The sequence below is a fragment of the Labeo rohita genome, chromosome 19 (assembly GCF_022985175.1).
Source record: "Labeo rohita strain BAU-BD-2019 chromosome 19, IGBB_LRoh.1.0, whole genome shotgun sequence".
Classification (NCBI taxonomy): domain Eukaryota; kingdom Metazoa; phylum Chordata; class Actinopteri; order Cypriniformes; family Cyprinidae; genus Labeo; species Labeo rohita.
In genome coordinates, this window is record NC_066887.1 from 12,289,191 (window position 1) to 12,306,895 (window position 17,705).

Genomic DNA, 17,705 nt, shown 5'->3' on the forward strand with positions numbered 1-17,705 from the left:
TTGCATTTGATTCTTGTACTGTACATCAACTCTATTGACATTTAAGAGAGGTTATAGAGAGGGTACATAATAGTCTTAATAGTGGATTTGCCCTGAGATTTAATCTCCTGTTGGTATTTTGCTGTATGATTCGATAGTTAAAGATTGTGAGGTTTAGGTTGAAGGTGCACATGCACATAAAGAGCTCTAGGCTGTTTGTGTGAATGATTGTACAGTTACACAAGCACAAATCTGACAATCAGTATATCGGACTGATCCAAACGTCCCAGATTTGAGTCGGTTACAGCAGACTTAACAAAGCTTAAGGTTTGCATGTATGTATTATCAGTTTGTGTGGTGAAAAGAGTCTGTTGTTTTCTCTAGCTGCCTAAAGATACAAAGTTCAGTGTCTACAGTCTATAAACCTTTAAAACTTAAAGGAGATTAACATAAATAATAGGATTAAAATTTGATTGTATTCCATTGGTTGTGTGAATGTGATATACAGATGAAGTCAAAAGTTTACATACACCTTACAGAATCTGCAAAATGTAAATTATTTTACCAAAATAAGAGGGATCATACAAAATGCATGTTATTTTTTTTTTATTTAGTACTGACCTAAATACGATATTTGACGTAAAGGACATTTACATATAGTCCACAAGAGAAAAACAATGCATTAAGAGCCGGGGGGTGAAAACTTTTGAACAGAATGAAGATGTGTACATTTTTCTTATTTTGGCTACATGTCATATTATTTTCATTTAGTACTGCTTTCTGAAGCTACAGAAGATACTTACATGTTTCCCAGAAGACAAAATAAGTTCAATTTACCTTGATCTTTAAATTCAAAAAGTTTTCACCCCCGGGTCTTAATGCATTGTTTTTCTTTCTGGAGCATCAGAGAGCGTTTGAACCCTCAGTTGTTCTCAGTGTGAAAAAGTGGATCTTAAAATCATACAGTCATTTTTGGAGAGGGTTTGAATACACAAAAATGCCGAAAAACCAAAAAAGTTGTGGGACCTAAAAGATTTTTCTGAAGAACAGCGGGCAGTTTAACTGTTTGGGAGAAACAAAATGACAAAAAACAAAAAAAACCAAAAAAAAAACACAGTATTAAGAATCAAGTGGATGTAAACTTTTGAACGGGGTCGTTTTTGTAAATTCAACTATTATTTTCTTTTGTAGACTATATATAAATATCTCACTCAGGTCAGTACTAAATAAAAAATAACATGCATTTTTGTATGATCCCTTTTATTTTGTAAAATAATTAACATTTTGTAGATTCTGCAAAGTGTATGTAAACTTTCGACTTCAACTGTACATTATATGTTGTCAGAGAGCTTCATCTGTCCTCAGTTTTGTAATGTGAATTGTACTGTATCTTTGTCGGTTTAATCTGTACTGTATAGTGGTTGTCCAGTATGAAATTATGAAAATTACATTTAATCTTTCTTGATTATAAAAGTAATGACCTATTGTTTGGCTGCATAGTTGTTGAATTGTGTTCCTGTTTATTAACGAAGTTACGGAACAACATTCTTTATATCTGACATTAAATGCATTTACATTTAATGCCTTGTTTTAACCCATAGCTTTAATTATCTTCTCCTCCCTCTCTTTTTTCATCCATAACCTCTGCTTCTCTCTCACAGTAATTCGCCCACTTAGCATGTCTGTCAGTTTTGACTCATCAGGTAAAGACTTCACTGTGGCTTTACCACTGTCAGCTCACTGACCCTCTGGCTTGTGTGTTTGTGCCGGACCCCTGTAGTCGCTCCTACCCTCATGTCACGCTCCTCTGGTGGTGGGGTCGTGGCATTGAACCTGATAGTCCGTAGAGGAGGAAGAGGACAAGACAGTGCCTCCAGTCTTAAAGGGATAGTTCACCCAAAAATTACTCATCCTCATAGTACCCTTGTTCTATAAACAGCATAAACAGCAACACAACTACCATGTTCAAGGCCCAGAAAAATAGTAAAGACATCCTTAAAATAATCGATGTGACATCAGTGGTTTAATCTTAATGTTATGAAGCTATGAGAATACTTGTGCGCAAAGAAAACAAAAACAAAAAAACTACAGTTTTAATGATGTCCTTACTACTTTTCTGGGCCTTGGACGTGTCAGTTGCGTTGCTGTCAATGCAGGGTCAGAAAGCTCTTGGATTTCATCAAAAATATCTTAATTTGTGTTCTGAAGATGAATTAAGGTCTTACGGGTTTGTAACACCATGAGGAAGAGTAATGACAGAATTTTAATTTTTGGGTGAACTATCTCTTTAAAAAAATATCTCTTATATTGACAAGTTTGCTAGTCTGTGGATTGAATTCCTCAAATATTACTTATTTAGTTAAGGTTGGAACATGGCACATAACTTTTTGCCCAGATTTACAGTCTAAACAAGTCAACATTAGAGATTTTGGACAGTCAGAATTTACAGATTTACAGAAAATTATGTAGTATATGTATGGGCACAGACTCAGATATTTTTAGCTTTAGACTGTGATTCCAACCAGTCTGAGAGAGTGTTGTCATTTTTAACTTAAACTGTTACAAATATATTTAATTTATTTGGATAAATAAATAGACAGTTCAAAGGAACTAAGACATGCATGTTATTTTTTTATTTAGTACTGACCTGAATAAAAGATTTCACATAAAAGACGTTTCCATGTAGTCCACAGAAGAAAACGCCAATTTTAGGTTTATGGCTAACCAGGTAAGCCACATTCAAACAAATGAAATCCAGTTTAAGAGAATAAATCAAAGTTTCTATAAGCTTTAGCTTTTAGTCAAATCTGTTAAATTGTAGATTCTCTTCCATGTTTGTAGCCATTATTATACATATGTTGATGGTTATATTGAGACTGCTGTGGCCTGTGAATTGGAGAGAGTAAGATGGATTATAGTCCTCTTAAATGCTCATGCCCTGTTTCTTATTGTAATTCTCTATGACCAGATGATATGCATATCTATGAATAGATTTTAGTCAAAATATATATCATATTTAATTAGGCCCCAATGAAAATGAGGCTAACCTTGATATATAGGCCATTTAATTATATTGTTTTTACCTGGTTATCACTCAGACATGTAAATTATTGCATTGAAGTGAATGTGACAATTTACATATAAATGTTTCTTCTTTAATTTACTATAAATGTTTTAACCACATAATTTTGACAGCTCTAAAAAGAAATTTTCCATAGACTTTGAGTCCTGAGACCCCAGTTTTAAAACTTTTGATTTAAGAGGTATTCATATTGACAGCAGTTTGCAACAACCTAAAGCAATTTATCACCAATGAGAGTTGATAATTTCTGACAACATGACTGATAGCAACCTCAGCTTTCGTGCAAAATTAATCTCTGTCAGTGTTTAATGAATAAAGCCCATTAGGCAGACTGTATTTCCTTTCCTTTCAATTATGTTCTATTGAATAAGCCATACCCTAAGATTTATAGTTTTTAATGTAAAACACTCTCTGCTAGCCTCCAGTATGGCTGCTTGCACTGGACTTTCCTCTATAATTCCTCCTGCTGTTGAACCGGACTCTTTTTTCCACCTCCATATCCCACTAATCCTCTGTGCGGTATGGCTGCTGCTTCTGTATGGCTACACCGTGCTTGTGCTTCTGTGTGCTGATGTCACAAGCTGCTGATTAGTGTAGAATACACTTATACATTGGCTTACTGTGTGGATGTCAGGTATTAGAAAGGCCTGTTTTGTGCTGTTGGGATCATATTGAAGAATATGTTCCTTTCTAGGCGCAGGCAAAAGTATGAGCACCCCACAGGACTTGTTCCGAAGCTCAGGTAAAGTATTCCTGACGCAAACATGACGTTCACATCGATCCCTCACGCCTCCGAACCCAGTGTGAGAGAAATGCCTGGGTTCGGAAAGCTCGTGTATGATGAATCAAACACAAACTGTGTGGGTGAACAGCAGCGCTCGCAGAATTCATTTCTGAATAAGGATTAGTCTAGTTTAAGAGGGGTTATGTAACTCTGCAGGCATCAATATTTAATATGCTGCAATGTTTATTTTTATACTCCGTTCTATAAAAGTTCTATAAATATCTGACTTGAGCCTCAAATGACCAGGAATATTGACAGATGAGCTTTTTTTTAGTATAGTACATTTGTTTTCTTAATATAGAAAGGATCAGCATGGTATATGTAATATGCTGGTCTTCATTTTCCTAAATGTTTGGATTGTATTCTTAGTTATGAGAAATACATCACATACATACACTGCTGTTCAAAAATTTGATTTTTAATGTTTTTTGAAAAAGTCTCTTATGCTCATCAAAGTTTCATTTATTTGATCAAAAATACAGTAAAAAGTAATATTCTGAAATATTATTGCATTTTAAAATAACATTTTTCTATTTTAATATGCTTTAAAATGCAGTTTATTTCTGTGATACAAAGTGTCACATGATCCTTCAGAAATCATTCTAATGTGCTGATTTATAATCAATGTTGGAAACAATTGTGATGCTTCATATTTTTTTTGGAACCTGTTATACTTTGATGAATAAAAAGTTAAAAAAGAACAGCATTTACTCAAAATAGAAATCTTTTCTAACAATCTAACAATATGAGTCTTTACTATCACTTTTTATCAATTTAATAAGAAAGAAGGAAAAAAAAATACTGACCTCAAACTTTGAACTGCAGTGTATATTATTACAGAAGATTGCTATTTTAAATAGATGCTGTTCTTTTTAATGTTTTATTCATCAGATAATCCTGATAAAGTATCACAGGTTTAAAAAAAATATTAAGCAGCACAACTGTTTCCAACATCTATAATAAATCAGCATATTAGAATGATATCTGAAGGATCATGTGACACTGAAGACTGGAGTAATAGCTGATGAAAATTCAGCTTTGCATCACAGGAATAAAGTTTATTTTAAAGGGTATTAAAATAGAAACCACTATTTTAAAGTTATTTTTTTTCACTATTTTTTTTTCTGTAATTTTAATCAAATAAATGCAGCTTGATGAGCAGAAAAGTATTTAAAAATATAAAAAATCTTACTTACCCCAAACTTTTGAACTGCAGTGTAGTTTAAGTCTGTATGAAACTTTTTAGTTTGTTGCGCCACCGAGATTTATTTAGATAAAAGTTTTTTTGGAAAGAAATTTACTTTTATTCTGTTTATAACATTATTGATTTTTGCAAAATATTGCTATTAAAAAAGGCTGTCCTTTTGGACTTTATACTTATAAAAAATGGTTTCCACAAAAATATTGAGCGGCACTGGTGTTTTGAAGAGTGATAATATTAATAAATGTTTCTTGAGCGGCAAATCAGCATATTATAATGATTTCTGAAAGATTGTGTGACACTGAAAACTGAAGTAATGATGCTGAAAATTCAGCTTTATCATTACAGAATTAAATTACATTTTAAAATATATTAAATTAAAAATAATAAATTATAATATTTAACAAATATATATATGATTTCTTTATTTTCTTTATTATTTATTTATTTTTTGCAGCATAAGAAATATTTAAATAATAGTTAATAATAGATTTACTGAATTACACTGTTTTTATTGCTGTGGACGTCAGTATTATGTAATTTCATCACTATATTCTGCTGTGCATAATCTTTCACCCTGATTCCACTTAGGCCAACTGTTGCTAAGTGCAATAACTTACGACATATGGCTTGTTCAGGAAAGCTGTTGTTGTTTTGGTTTATACAAAATACTCTGTTCATTTGTAGTCTTCATAAAAAACACATCTGTTTTTGCAATTCAAACCACATTAGATATGTGAGTTGAAATCCAACAGAATTTAGCTTATGTGAGCCTAAATGGTCAGATTGGATTTGAAGTCTCTTTTATAGTCATTTGAAAAATGTGTTGTGTTACTAGCCGTGTCTGAATTTTTTCTAATAGTGAGCTATGTAAACACTTGAAAAACAAGTGAGTGAACCATTTGTTTTCACAGTGTATCCATGAAATACAATAATTCATCCACCTTATGAGATCAGCACCAAAACCTCCAGTTTTTGTCCTCACTTTCCACTTTGGAAAGTTCTCAGCTGTTGCAGAGGAACATTTCTTAGCATCATGCTAAGAAGTCATTACTGTGGAAACCAATGTAGAAATACCAGTTATTAACTGCTCTGAAAGTACAGGTCCAGTTTCATCAGTTCCAAATTGACAGTGCAAGCAGTCAGTAATCTGTAGATGTGTAAAACAATTCGTAGTTGGCTGCAGTGTAAACAAAGCCTTGTTTTCTAAACGTGTAAGCCTTTGCAGTCCCGATTAGTGCTTGATGTCCATAATGTCCATCCACACACAGACATCCCTGATGGACCCCGAAAGCTGGCTGTCAGCACGCTATCCCTGGCCAACGGCACGTCGCCAGCTCGGAGCCCTGTAAACGGCGTAGCCGGAGGTCAGCCGCTGTCCCAGAGAAAAAGATTGCTCAAAGCACCTACGCTGGCCGAACTCGACAGCTCCGACTCTGATGTAAGTGTGTTTTATATCTTCTGTATTGCAAAAACCCTGCTGAAACGTTAAAGAAGACTTCAGGCGAAATTGTTAAAGGAGACCTGTTATGCCTGATTTCACAAGATGTAATAAGTCTCAGGTGTCCCCAAAATGTGTTTGTGAAGATTCAGCTCAAAATACCCTATAGATAATTTATTATAGAATTTTGAAAATGGCCATTTTGAGTGGAAGCAGAAACACTGTTTTTGTGCATGTCTCTTTAAATGCAAATGAGCTGCTGCTCCCCGCCCCCTTTTCCAGAATAGAGCTGTGCCTTTACAGCTCCTACCTCAGATATTCTGCTAAAAAAACATCTGTGTGGTTTCGATTGTCATGTCTATCGTGCTGAAACCATGCGTTTGAAAGCCATAGTAGTTTAAACTTCTGACATAGGGTTTTGTAAACGCACACATCTGAAGCACACACACACAAAGCGTCTGTCACATGGCATGTGAGTACTAAACTAAGTTCTCTTTTATGTCTTATTGCACTTAAACTGTAAAATACACAGAAGTTTATGCTAAAAACACATGAATTACAAAAACAGTCGGTTATGTCTATGAAAGTAAACAGCTGGGAAAAGAAATCGCATGTTTGTATTAGATCTATGTGGCGGGAGCAGGTTAAAGGGTGGTAATATTATAATAAGTTCCCATTTCTACATCACAGGGGGAGCGAAATCTGACATGCTAGTTGTTTCACATGCCAAAACAAAGTTGCTGTATTGTCCTTTTTCACATTTTCTGGATCGAAGCACTGGAGACCCGATTATAGCACTTAAAACGCAGAAAATGTCAGATTTTCGTATGTCACCTTTAACCGTCTCTTTTTCCTACTCTAGGACGAACAAAACACTCGGAAGTCTGACAGCAGCTCGAGCGTATCTGCCTCACTGGTTGAGGACACATCTCCAGAGTCCGTCGTTGCCAAAAAAAGTAAGAACCGACAGGAAATATCCAGAACTTCTTATTCACACTCCAACAAAACCTGTCACTGACTCTCCAGTTCTTCTTCACCTCAATTTTTGTCTTCTATTTTGTCTTTTCCCAGCTCCTCCACAGTTCCTGCCCATATCTTCCACCCCTCAACCTGACAAACGCATCGCTCCACAGAGGAGGCACTCCATAGAGAAAGAAGATCCCACCAGCGTACGGCCTTTCCTGCCGCCGTCACGCCAGAACTCCAAATCTTTGGTAAATGCAACAAAACCTTCCTTTAGCTTCATGCTAAAGTTGTTTTTCCTTGTTGAATGGGACAGTAAATGAGGGTAATTTAGTGTTGAGCAGTCAATTGGCCGCAGGCTGTGGTCACACTTAACTGTCCCGAGTCTTGTGAAAGTATAATTAGATTCTGATTTTGTCCAGCGCTGCAGCGCTGCAGATTTTAAGTGTGGAGAGAAAAAAATACAGGAGAACTTGTGCTATCATTTTCAATTCAGAAGGTCAATTAAAGGCTAATCTATGGCATACAGCAGCTAGGAGGGCCGTGAAGTTTTTTTTTTTTGGAAAGTTTGTCAGCCTGTCCACAAGTAGCACATGTATAAGGTTATGTTCCACGAAGATATTTGTACATTTTCTACCGTAAATATATCAAAACTTAATTTTTGATTGGTAATATGCATTGGTAAGGTCTTCATCTGGACAACTTTAAAGGGGATTTTCTCAATATTCATCTATTTTTTGGCACCCTCAGATTCCAGATTTTCAAATAGTTGTATCTCAGCCAAATATTGTCCTATCCTAAGAAACCATACATCATTGGAAAATTTATTGATTCAACTTTCAGTTCATGTATACATCCCAATTTCAAAAAATTGACCCTTATGACTGGTTTTTGTTGTTCAGGGTCACATATTTGATTAAATCTTACATGAAGCTTCATTTATGAACAACTGGCTACTTCAGATTTAGCCATGCTGTTTGTTCCTGTGTAAACGGACTATAACCAGTGTTGATTGCAAAACCTCTTAGGTCTTTGAACGGTTGTAAATTTGCTTATCATAGAGCTCTTACAGGAAAATGATTCCTAAACGGTTCTTGATAGTGCGTGTTACTGTAGTTTTATTGCAGTATAGATAGGGAGCTGTAACTGCTCTGTTTTCCTTTTCTTGTCTTACGCTGAAGCTGTCTTCGGGGAATAAGGTAAACCACACCATATTCCACATTGTCATGTCCACAGGTTTTGTTATATTATGTTGGAGGAGTCATTTCATCACTGTTTCATCTGCAGTGGCTTTATCAGTCTTCCAGCAGGGTGGTTGCTTCATGTGTGCATGTTGCACAATGTTGCATGGGCAGTAGGAAAAGCTGCTGAAGGAAATGGCCCACACTTAGATCACCTCAGTTACCAGTCATCAAGATGATTTTACGATCGATCGGAAAAACTGCTTCTTTCAACAAACTTCCTCCTTTTGAATGATGCACAAGTTTTGTGCATCATTCAAACAATGTTAGATTTAGATAAGTAAGACTGAGATAAGACGGTTTGAGAATAGGATAATGTAGAGATAGCAGGTCATTATATTATATTACATTATTTTTAATATATTTTTCATTTATCACTTCTATTAAAGATATCCAGTCAGCTTTTTTAAAATAGTTTTGTCTGAACTTTGTCCTTTTTTTAAAAAAAAATGTATATTGGCTTAGAGTTTGTTATATTTGGATAATAATATCTAAATCTGTTATATGTAGTAGTAATAATAATAATAATACTAATAACGTTTACCTATTATATTATATTTGTTATATTATTATATTATATGATATTAATTTAAATAATTTATTATATTTATTATTTATTATAAATAAATTAATTTATCATTTATAAATTCTATTAAAGATATTCGGTCTGCTTAATTATTTAATTACATTAATTCTATTCTATTCTATTCTATTCTATTCTATTCTATTCTATTCTATTCTATTAAAGATATGCAGTCTGCTTTTTTAAAATAGTTTTGTCTAAGCTTTGTCCTGTTTTAAAAATGTATATTGGCTTAGAGTTTGTTATATTTTGATAATAATATTATATTAATAGTATAATGTTATATTATTTGTATTATATTATTAAATATATCAGTCATATTTAATAATAATAATAATAATAATAACAATAATAATACATTTACTTAATTTGTATATTATTATATTATATTATATTATATTATATTATATTATATTATATTATATTATATTATATTATATTATATTATAGTCTGCTTTTTTAAAATAGTTTTGTCTGAACTTTGTCCTTTTTTAATTTTGTTGTATTGGCTTAGAGTTTGTTATATTTAGATAATATCTAAAAATGCTACATTTAATAATAATAATAATAATAATAATAAAAAAGTTTACTAAACTAATTTATTAAATGAATTTATATTATATTATATTATTTATATTATATTATTAGAAACTATACAGCAGTTATTTTCTGACAGATGCCAAATAAAAGCTATGTTGTTTCTTTGGTCAGGCTCACGCACTAGGCAGCGGTCGTGCGGTATGTCCCATCAAACTGCATATTAATGATACTAACACTGGGTGACAAAGAGCATAAAAGCCAATAAGAGTCTCATATTATGTAGTCCACAAGACATGATTTGTCTTTTTAATGGTAGCTAAGGTGGTAAAAGGTAAGTAGAGATGTGTATTGGCTTTTATGTGTGCTTGAATCAGTGTTCCCTATTAAATTGGGTAAGGACTAGTCCTGGGGCGCCGTGCATTGTTTTAGCACAGAGCATGAATATTTCCACTCATCTTTATATGCAAATTTTGCATACAAGACATGACCTTTAGAAGTGAAACTTGCATAACAACATAAACACAGAGTTTAACATTCCACATTAATGATTTAAATGTTCAGCTCTGTGTCCATCGCCACTGTGTTGTGGGTTTTGTTATGTTTGGCAGGAGGTGTAACCATGCAGCGTTGTGATGATTGTTATAGTTTTCCATTGCTCATTTTTGGGTGTGACAGCATGGCATGTTTAAATATACAGTGTATCCTTTGCCATGTTTGTGAATGTGGTATGTTTGTTTCAGGAGGAGTTCTGCTACCCCGTCGAGTGCCTGACTTTGACCGTAGAGGAGGTGATGCATATCAGACAGGTTCTTGTCAAAGCAGAGCTGGAGAAGTTCCAGCAATATAAAGACGTCTATAATGCGCTAAAGAAAGGAAAGGTAAGTTTACTCTTCACTTTTACAAAACACTTTTGGAATTGTCGTCTTGTTCGGAGCACATGATGCCTAAAAATGCTGTCTGTGTAGGCAGCTCACTAGGTTTTGAACATGCTAGGTGTGTAAGTGTTTAATTGTGTAACTCTTCCTCTCAGCTTTGCTTCTCATGTCGGACGAAGAAGTTCTCGTTCTTCACCTGGGCCTACACCTGCCAGTTCTGTAAGAGGTGGGTGGAGATTTTAATTTTTTGACTTTAAACGAAGAAAATAAAGTAGTGATATGCAGGGGAATCATCTTTTTTTCTTCTTTTTTTCCTCACAGGCCTGTTTGTTCACAGTGCTGTAAGAAGGTAAATCTTATGCTCACCAAGGCTACATTTATTTGATAAAAAAGCTGTTATGTTGTGAAATATTATTAGAATTTAAAATAAATGTTTTGTATTTTAAATATGTTTTAAAATATTTTTATTCTTGTGATGCAAAGCTGAATTTTCAGCATCATTACTCCAGGCTTCAGTGTTACATGGTCTTTCAGAAATCATTCTAATATGCTGATTTGCTGCTCAAGAAACATGTATTATTATTATCAGTTTATTTAAAGACAAATCTGACCTCGTACTTTTGAACACTAGTGTGCATTTAACAGTTTGCTTATGATCTCACATCCTCTCATCTCAGATGAAGTTGCCCTCCAAGCCCCATGCCAGCCTGCCCATTTCCTCTCTTGGTCCCAGCATCTTGCCTAAAAAGGAGTCTGCGTCATCGTCTGCGACAGAGAAGCCCTCCTCCACATCCAGCTTCAAGCGCCACAGCCTTCAGCGCAGGTGAGCTTCACTAACGCTGAGCGAGAGTGTATCATTCGTACCAGGGTTCGTAAGGGAGTTTCCGGGGGTTTGTGAGTTGATGATAGTGTTAAAGGAGAAAGCAAAAATGTAGGATAATGTACTCACCCCCTTGTCATCCAAGATGTTTGTGTCTTTCTTTCTTCAGTTGTAAAGGAATCATGTTTTTTGAGGAAGACATTTCAGGAATGTTCTCCATATAGTGGACTTCTATGGTGCCCCCAAGTTCAAACTTCTGAAATGTAGTTTAAATGCAGCTTCAAATGGCTCTAAACGATCCCAGCCGAGGAAGAAGGGTCTTATCTAGCCAAACGATCAGTTATTTTTAAACAAAATTGACAATGTATATACTTTTTAACCTCAAATGTCCGTCTTGTCTAGCTCTGCGTGAGCTCTGTGCATTCCGGTTCAATACAGTTATGGTTTGTCAAAAAACTCCCATCTCATTTTCTCTTCCAACTTCAAAATCGCTGTTTTACCTTTTTTTTTGTAAGGGTGTTTGATCCTTCTTGCGTGTTCACTTTGCAAACACTGGGTCAGTACTTCTGCAGCGATGTAGGACGATTTTGAAGTTGGAAAAGAAAATGAGATGGGAGTTTTTCGACATACCATAACTGTATTGACCCGGAATGCACAGAGTTCACGCAGAGCTAGACAAGACGGGCATTTGAAGTTAAAAAGTATAAAAAGTATTTTATTAGGTAAAAATAACTAAAAAATACTGCTAACACAATAAAAATATGAATAAACCTTTCATATTTTTTTTTTTATCAGTTTAACAATTATACAGCATGACTAAGATTTCAATTACTAAAACTAGACTAAAATGCTCCAGACATTTTGTCGATTAAAACTTCACTAAACAAAAACAGCAAAAGGTTGACTAAATATAAGTAAAACATACGTTTGAGATGGGACTAAGACTAAGACTGAATTAAAAATGGCTGCCAAATGTAACACTAGTTGATGAAAAGCTAATAATGAATTAAATTTAACATTAAAAGCTTAAATTTGAAATGTTGTTAAAAGCTCAATGGTTTGAACCAATGTTATGTTAGTATCATTAAGATACTATACAGTTTTTTTTTTAAATATTTGAATTAGTTTTTATGTTTGTGTTTTCTGTTTTCATTTTAATTTTAGTGATTTTGTTGTGCGTTTCTGTCATTTTTATTAGTTTTTAAAAATGCGTCTATAGAACTTTTATTTTTTTATTTCTATTTTGTTGTAGCTATTTTAGTACATTAAAATAAACAAAATGAAAATGAACATGTTGCTTTGGCAACTATCTGAAATAACATCATATTATAATATTTATTATAAAAGATTTCATTTCAGTTAACGTTTATTTTTAAAGTAATGGAAATTATTTTATTATGGTTTTAGTTAACTGTAATAACCCTGCTTTAAATGTTTGAAAGTGAAAAACTTAGGACATAAATTATAGTATTATAATTTGTATTATAGTAAAATAAAATTGTTATATTACAAATATATAAAACAAATTTTACACTATAATTGCAATTCACAATGACAATGTGTCTGTCTTAATTTTTTATAATTAGAGATAAAACTAATAATAACACAACTGTTGTTATTATTATTAAATTATTTGGGTACCTAAAACTGAGACGCTCACAACTAAAAAGAGAATTGAGGTCACTTTAAAGTTCAGCTATATAGTGAAATGTGTATCATATCACAGTTCAATATATAACGAAATAATCACAATATCATTTTTTACAAAAAAAACTTGAATCCCTTTTTAAAAAAGTTTTACTTGGAGCACTTTTTTTTTTTTTTTAATTTTACTAGAAAAGCAATTGTGCCATTAAAGGGATAGTTCACTCAAAAATGAAAATTCTGTCATTAATTACTCACCTCATGTTGTTCCAAACCCGTAAGACCTTCATTCATCTTCACAACACAAATTAAGATATTTTTGATGAAATCCGAGAGCTTTCTGACCCTGCAGCAACTGACACATTGAAGACCCAGAAAGGTAGTGAAAACATTGTTAAAATAGTCAATCTGACATCAGTGGTTCAACCTTTATTTTATGAAGCTACGAGAATACTTTTTGTGCACAAAGAAAACAAAAACAATGAATTTTCAACCATTTTATAACTTGGTTGAAAACTTGACGTCACATTGACTATTTTAAAGATTTCTTTACTACCTTTCTGGGCCTTGAAAGTGTCAGTTGCATTACTGTCTATGCAGGGTCAGAAAGCTCTTAGATTTCATCAAAAATATCTTAATTTGTGTTCCCAAGATGAATGAAGGTCTTACGGGTTTGGAACAACATGAGGGTGAGTAATGAATGACAAAATTTCCATTTTTGGGTGAACTGTCCCTTTAAATGATTGAAATATTAACTTAAAAAAGTAAAACAGCGATACAGGACGATTTGAAGTTGAGGGAGAATATGAGATGGGAATTTTTCGACATACCCTAACTGTCATGAGCCAGAATACACAGAGTTCAACACATTGAACTCTTTAATGTGTTTAAAACCGCATTTGGGATTGTTTGAAGCTGCATTTAAACTGCATTTTGGAAGTTCAAAATCGGGGCACCATAGCAGTCCATTATATGGAGAAAAATGCTGAAATGTTTTCCTCAAGAAACTTAATTATTTACGACTGAAGAAAGAAAGACATGAACATCTTGGATGACAAGGGGGTGAGTACATTATATGTGAAGTGGACTTCTCTTTTAAGATCATTTCTTGTGACGCTTCCTCTCAGATCATTAAAGCACGGCGAGCACTCATCCTCCAAAGATGAGCTGGAGCTGCCAGAGCAGTTCACAGAGGACTGGAGCACCATGGAGGTCTGCGTGGACTGCAAGAAGTTCATCCATGACATCATCAGCAACAGCAGGCGCAACCTGAGCACCAAACGCGCCCGTCTGGCGCACCGCAGAACCCACTCCGTCTACATGTCCAACACCAGTTCTTCCAACTACAAGCCGTCTGAACGAACTATCAAAGAGGTTTAGGATCCAAAGTGCTTGGAACTGTCACGGCGTGGTCCTTCCCATTAAACCCGTTCTCACTGTCGCGAACGTGCCAGACGGAAAAAAAGCTTGTGTTACATATTAAAAATACGGCCTCTTTTGTTAGCTTTGTAACGTACCTTCAATACCTCTTCTTTCCCATTTAAAAAGTGCCAGAGGTGAAGGAATAAAACCGTCCCTCTTCCAGCATGAGTCCTTAAGCACCAGCCTTCTCAGGAAAAGGTTTCTTCTGTGATTAAAGCTTTGGAATGTAGTTAACACACTTTAAATTTATTTTGACCAGCTTTTCTCTAATGAATCCGAGATGACGCTGAATGAAATTAATGAGATGACAGTGTGAAAAAAGAAATTGCGAGGCTGCTTTGATCACTGAAAGGCACAAAGCCTGAATGTATATTTTTCAATGGAGCTCAATTGTATGTAAATAGTTGCTGAATGATCAGCCTAAATGTAAATAGGCATCCAAACTGACTTGTTTTTCCCTTTTAGGACTAGTCGATTGCTGAAAGACCAAGAGACTGTAGATTTATTCAGCCTCCACATCAATTCAAGATCAAGTCTTACCAAATGTTTTTCTTATTGTTTGTTAAAATTGCTGCTGTGATTGTGACACGGTCCAAACGAATGGCGTTTTAGATAATTACAAAGAGTACTTCTATTTTTTCCTGTCTGATGGCAGTGTTTTTGAGATTTTAGTCAAAGATGAGCGTCAAGAAGTGGTGTCTCTTAAAGGAGTGATCGGCTGTGCCAAACAAATCTCCACTATCTGAGCAATATGTGTCTTGGACCTGATGTACATAGTCAAATCGCATTTACCGGAGATGGTGACGGCCCGAAGGGGGAAGCCGGTTCTCTCTTTTATATAGGAAGTGACTTTTGTAGGATGTGTTCATGTACATGCTGTATATCCGAATCTCATCTGATCTACTTAAAATAGGCTCTATTGTTATAAAGCTATGATTTATATTATTAATGATTATTTTATTTTTCAGTGTCAAATGTTGCTTTCATGTTCACTCAACAACTAATGTTATTTTTCAGCTGCATATTTAATTTGACGTCTTAAAACTTTGTAAATTAAGTTTATTAAATATATTATTATTACCCATTTTGTGCAATGAAACACCCTAGGAGACTTTAAATATGAAGGTACCGAAGTCATGTCAGGGTTTTTGGAAGGAATGTTTCTGTTTGTCCTTTATTTAAAAAATACACTTATAAATACACATGCACTGCAGTGGTATACAGGCCTGTTGACTTGTTCTTTTGTTTTGTGCAAAACTGACTATACTGCCTTCCTCTAAAGAATGATTGGTGTGCATGATAAAATCTGATTTTTTTTTTTTAAATAAGAAATGGATTGCCAATAAATAAAGCATTGAATTTGAATATTTGAAATTGCATTTGATATTATTACACATTACTCATCAGACTTCAGTTGATATGCCAATAAAGAATTTTGTGCCTACATTTATATCATAAAATTATTAGGACAGTAGTTAAATACCTCAAAGAAAACCAAAAAAACAGTCTTAAGTAGCACTGGTAAATTTTTTAGCAATAGCAAAAAATACATTGTATGGGTCAAAATGATCCATTTTTCTTTTATGCCAAAAATCATTAGGATATTAGGATCATATTCCATCAAGATATTTTGTACATTTCCTACCGTAAATATATAAAAACGTAATTTTTGATTAGTAATATGCATTGCTAAGAACTTCATCTGGACAACTTTAAACGTGATATTCTCAGTATTTAGATTTTTTTGCACCCTCAGATTCCAGATTTTGTACCTCAACCAAATATTGGCCTATCCAAGAAAATTTACCCTTATGACTGGCTTTGTGGTCCAGGGTCATATATATTCTGTGAGGATGTTATTTAATGATACCAGCAGTTTAAATGACAAATTATGAAATGTGCTTAAGCTTAAAATTAATGTAAACCTCTCCACATATTCTAACCTCAGTATGAAACCTTTAAAGCCATGTAATTGTTGTGCAACTTATGGAGGAATACAGGTAGCGCCATATTAAAACATACTGTGAGGAATAAAAGTAGAAGAGAGCGGGTTGAGTTGAGCCAGTTTTTACTTACACTGAGCACATTATGTACATAAATTTCAGGATGTGGTGGATCCTTGGGAATAATCACTTTGGGTTTAAAATAAACTGCTTTCATAATATGGCTTTCCAAAAAAGTGGTCTCTTGGCTCAATTTACCCCCACTGAGGGGTAAATTAATCCACATGAAGTTAAATTGTGCCAATGGGTGAAACTGAACATTTTCACCTCATGCTATATCAAAGGAAAAGAAATTCAATAATTTTTTTTTTTTTTTTTTTTTTTTTAAATCTATTTGAGTCTTGTGATGGACTGGCCATCCATCCAAGAGGTTTCCTCACCTGTGGCTCAAGATGCTGGGTTAGGATCCAGCTCACCACACCCTAATAAGGACTTATAGGTTTGGATAGTAGAATGGATGGATGGATACTTCTTAAAATATACACTTTTTTATTTAAACATAGTTCACAACTCTGAAGGCGTTTTTAAAATTATTTGAAAATTTCAGAACAAAAAGTTCAAACTGACCCTGATAGCACACATACATCACAGAGATGTCTATTTGATGTCTGTATTTATGTCTGGAATATGTATTTCTCAGAGTGTTTGCTCATCTGTGATACGTCTACAGGACGTTTCCTATCAGATGTCAAATAAGTATATAAGATGTCTTTAAGATGTTTATGATTTAGAATGTATGTAAAACTGACATCTGTCAGATGTTTTCATACAGCAGATGCTTTCCAGATCAAGTGATTTTTAACAGATGTCTTGCAGACGTACGTGTGCTATCTGGGGACCCTCATAGCACACATACATCTCGGAGACGTCTATTTGACGTCTGCATTTACATCTGCAAGACATCTGCAAGATGTAGTTTGCTCATCTGCAATACGTCTATTGGACGTTTCCTATCTGATGTCAAATAGATGTCTATTAGATGTCTTTAATATGTTTATGATATAGAGTGTATGTAAAACTGACATCTTACAGATGTCTGTCAGACGTTTGTACACAGCAGATGCTTTCCAGATCAAGAGATCTTTAGCAGACATCTTGCAGACGTATGTGTGCTATCTGGGGAAGAA

The 17,705-nt window shown here is 34.2% G+C and overlaps 1 protein-coding gene across 8 annotated transcripts in view; it reads left to right on the plus strand.

The window, feature by feature from the left end:
* Positions 1–15,940, plus strand: part of spire1a (spire-type actin nucleation factor 1a) — a 60,607-nt gene extending 44,667 nt beyond the window's left edge. The window contains exons 9-20 of one of the 8 annotated variants that reach the window (XM_051137390.1): positions 1,641–1,682; positions 3,756–3,803; positions 6,318–6,487; positions 7,350–7,443; positions 7,559–7,701; positions 8,632–8,649; positions 9,986–10,012; positions 10,555–10,692; positions 10,845–10,915; positions 11,011–11,038; positions 11,367–11,512; positions 14,281–15,940. In XM_051137390.1, coding sequence (XP_050993347.1) covers positions 1,641–1,682; positions 3,756–3,803; positions 6,318–6,487; positions 7,350–7,443; positions 7,559–7,701; positions 8,632–8,649; positions 9,986–10,012; positions 10,555–10,692; positions 10,845–10,915; positions 11,011–11,038; positions 11,367–11,512; positions 14,281–14,533 — 1,178 coding nt within the window. In that variant the 3' untranslated portion in view covers positions 14,534–15,940. The remainder of the gene's footprint in view (positions 1–1,640; positions 1,683–3,755; positions 3,804–6,317; positions 6,488–7,349; positions 7,444–7,558; positions 7,702–8,631; positions 8,650–9,985; positions 10,013–10,554; positions 10,693–10,844; positions 10,916–11,010; positions 11,039–11,366; positions 11,513–14,280) is intronic. The other 7 variants (XM_051137392.1, XM_051137391.1, XM_051137393.1 and 4 more) reach the window with 7 other exon arrangements.
* Positions 15,941–17,705: the final 1,765 nt, after the last annotated feature.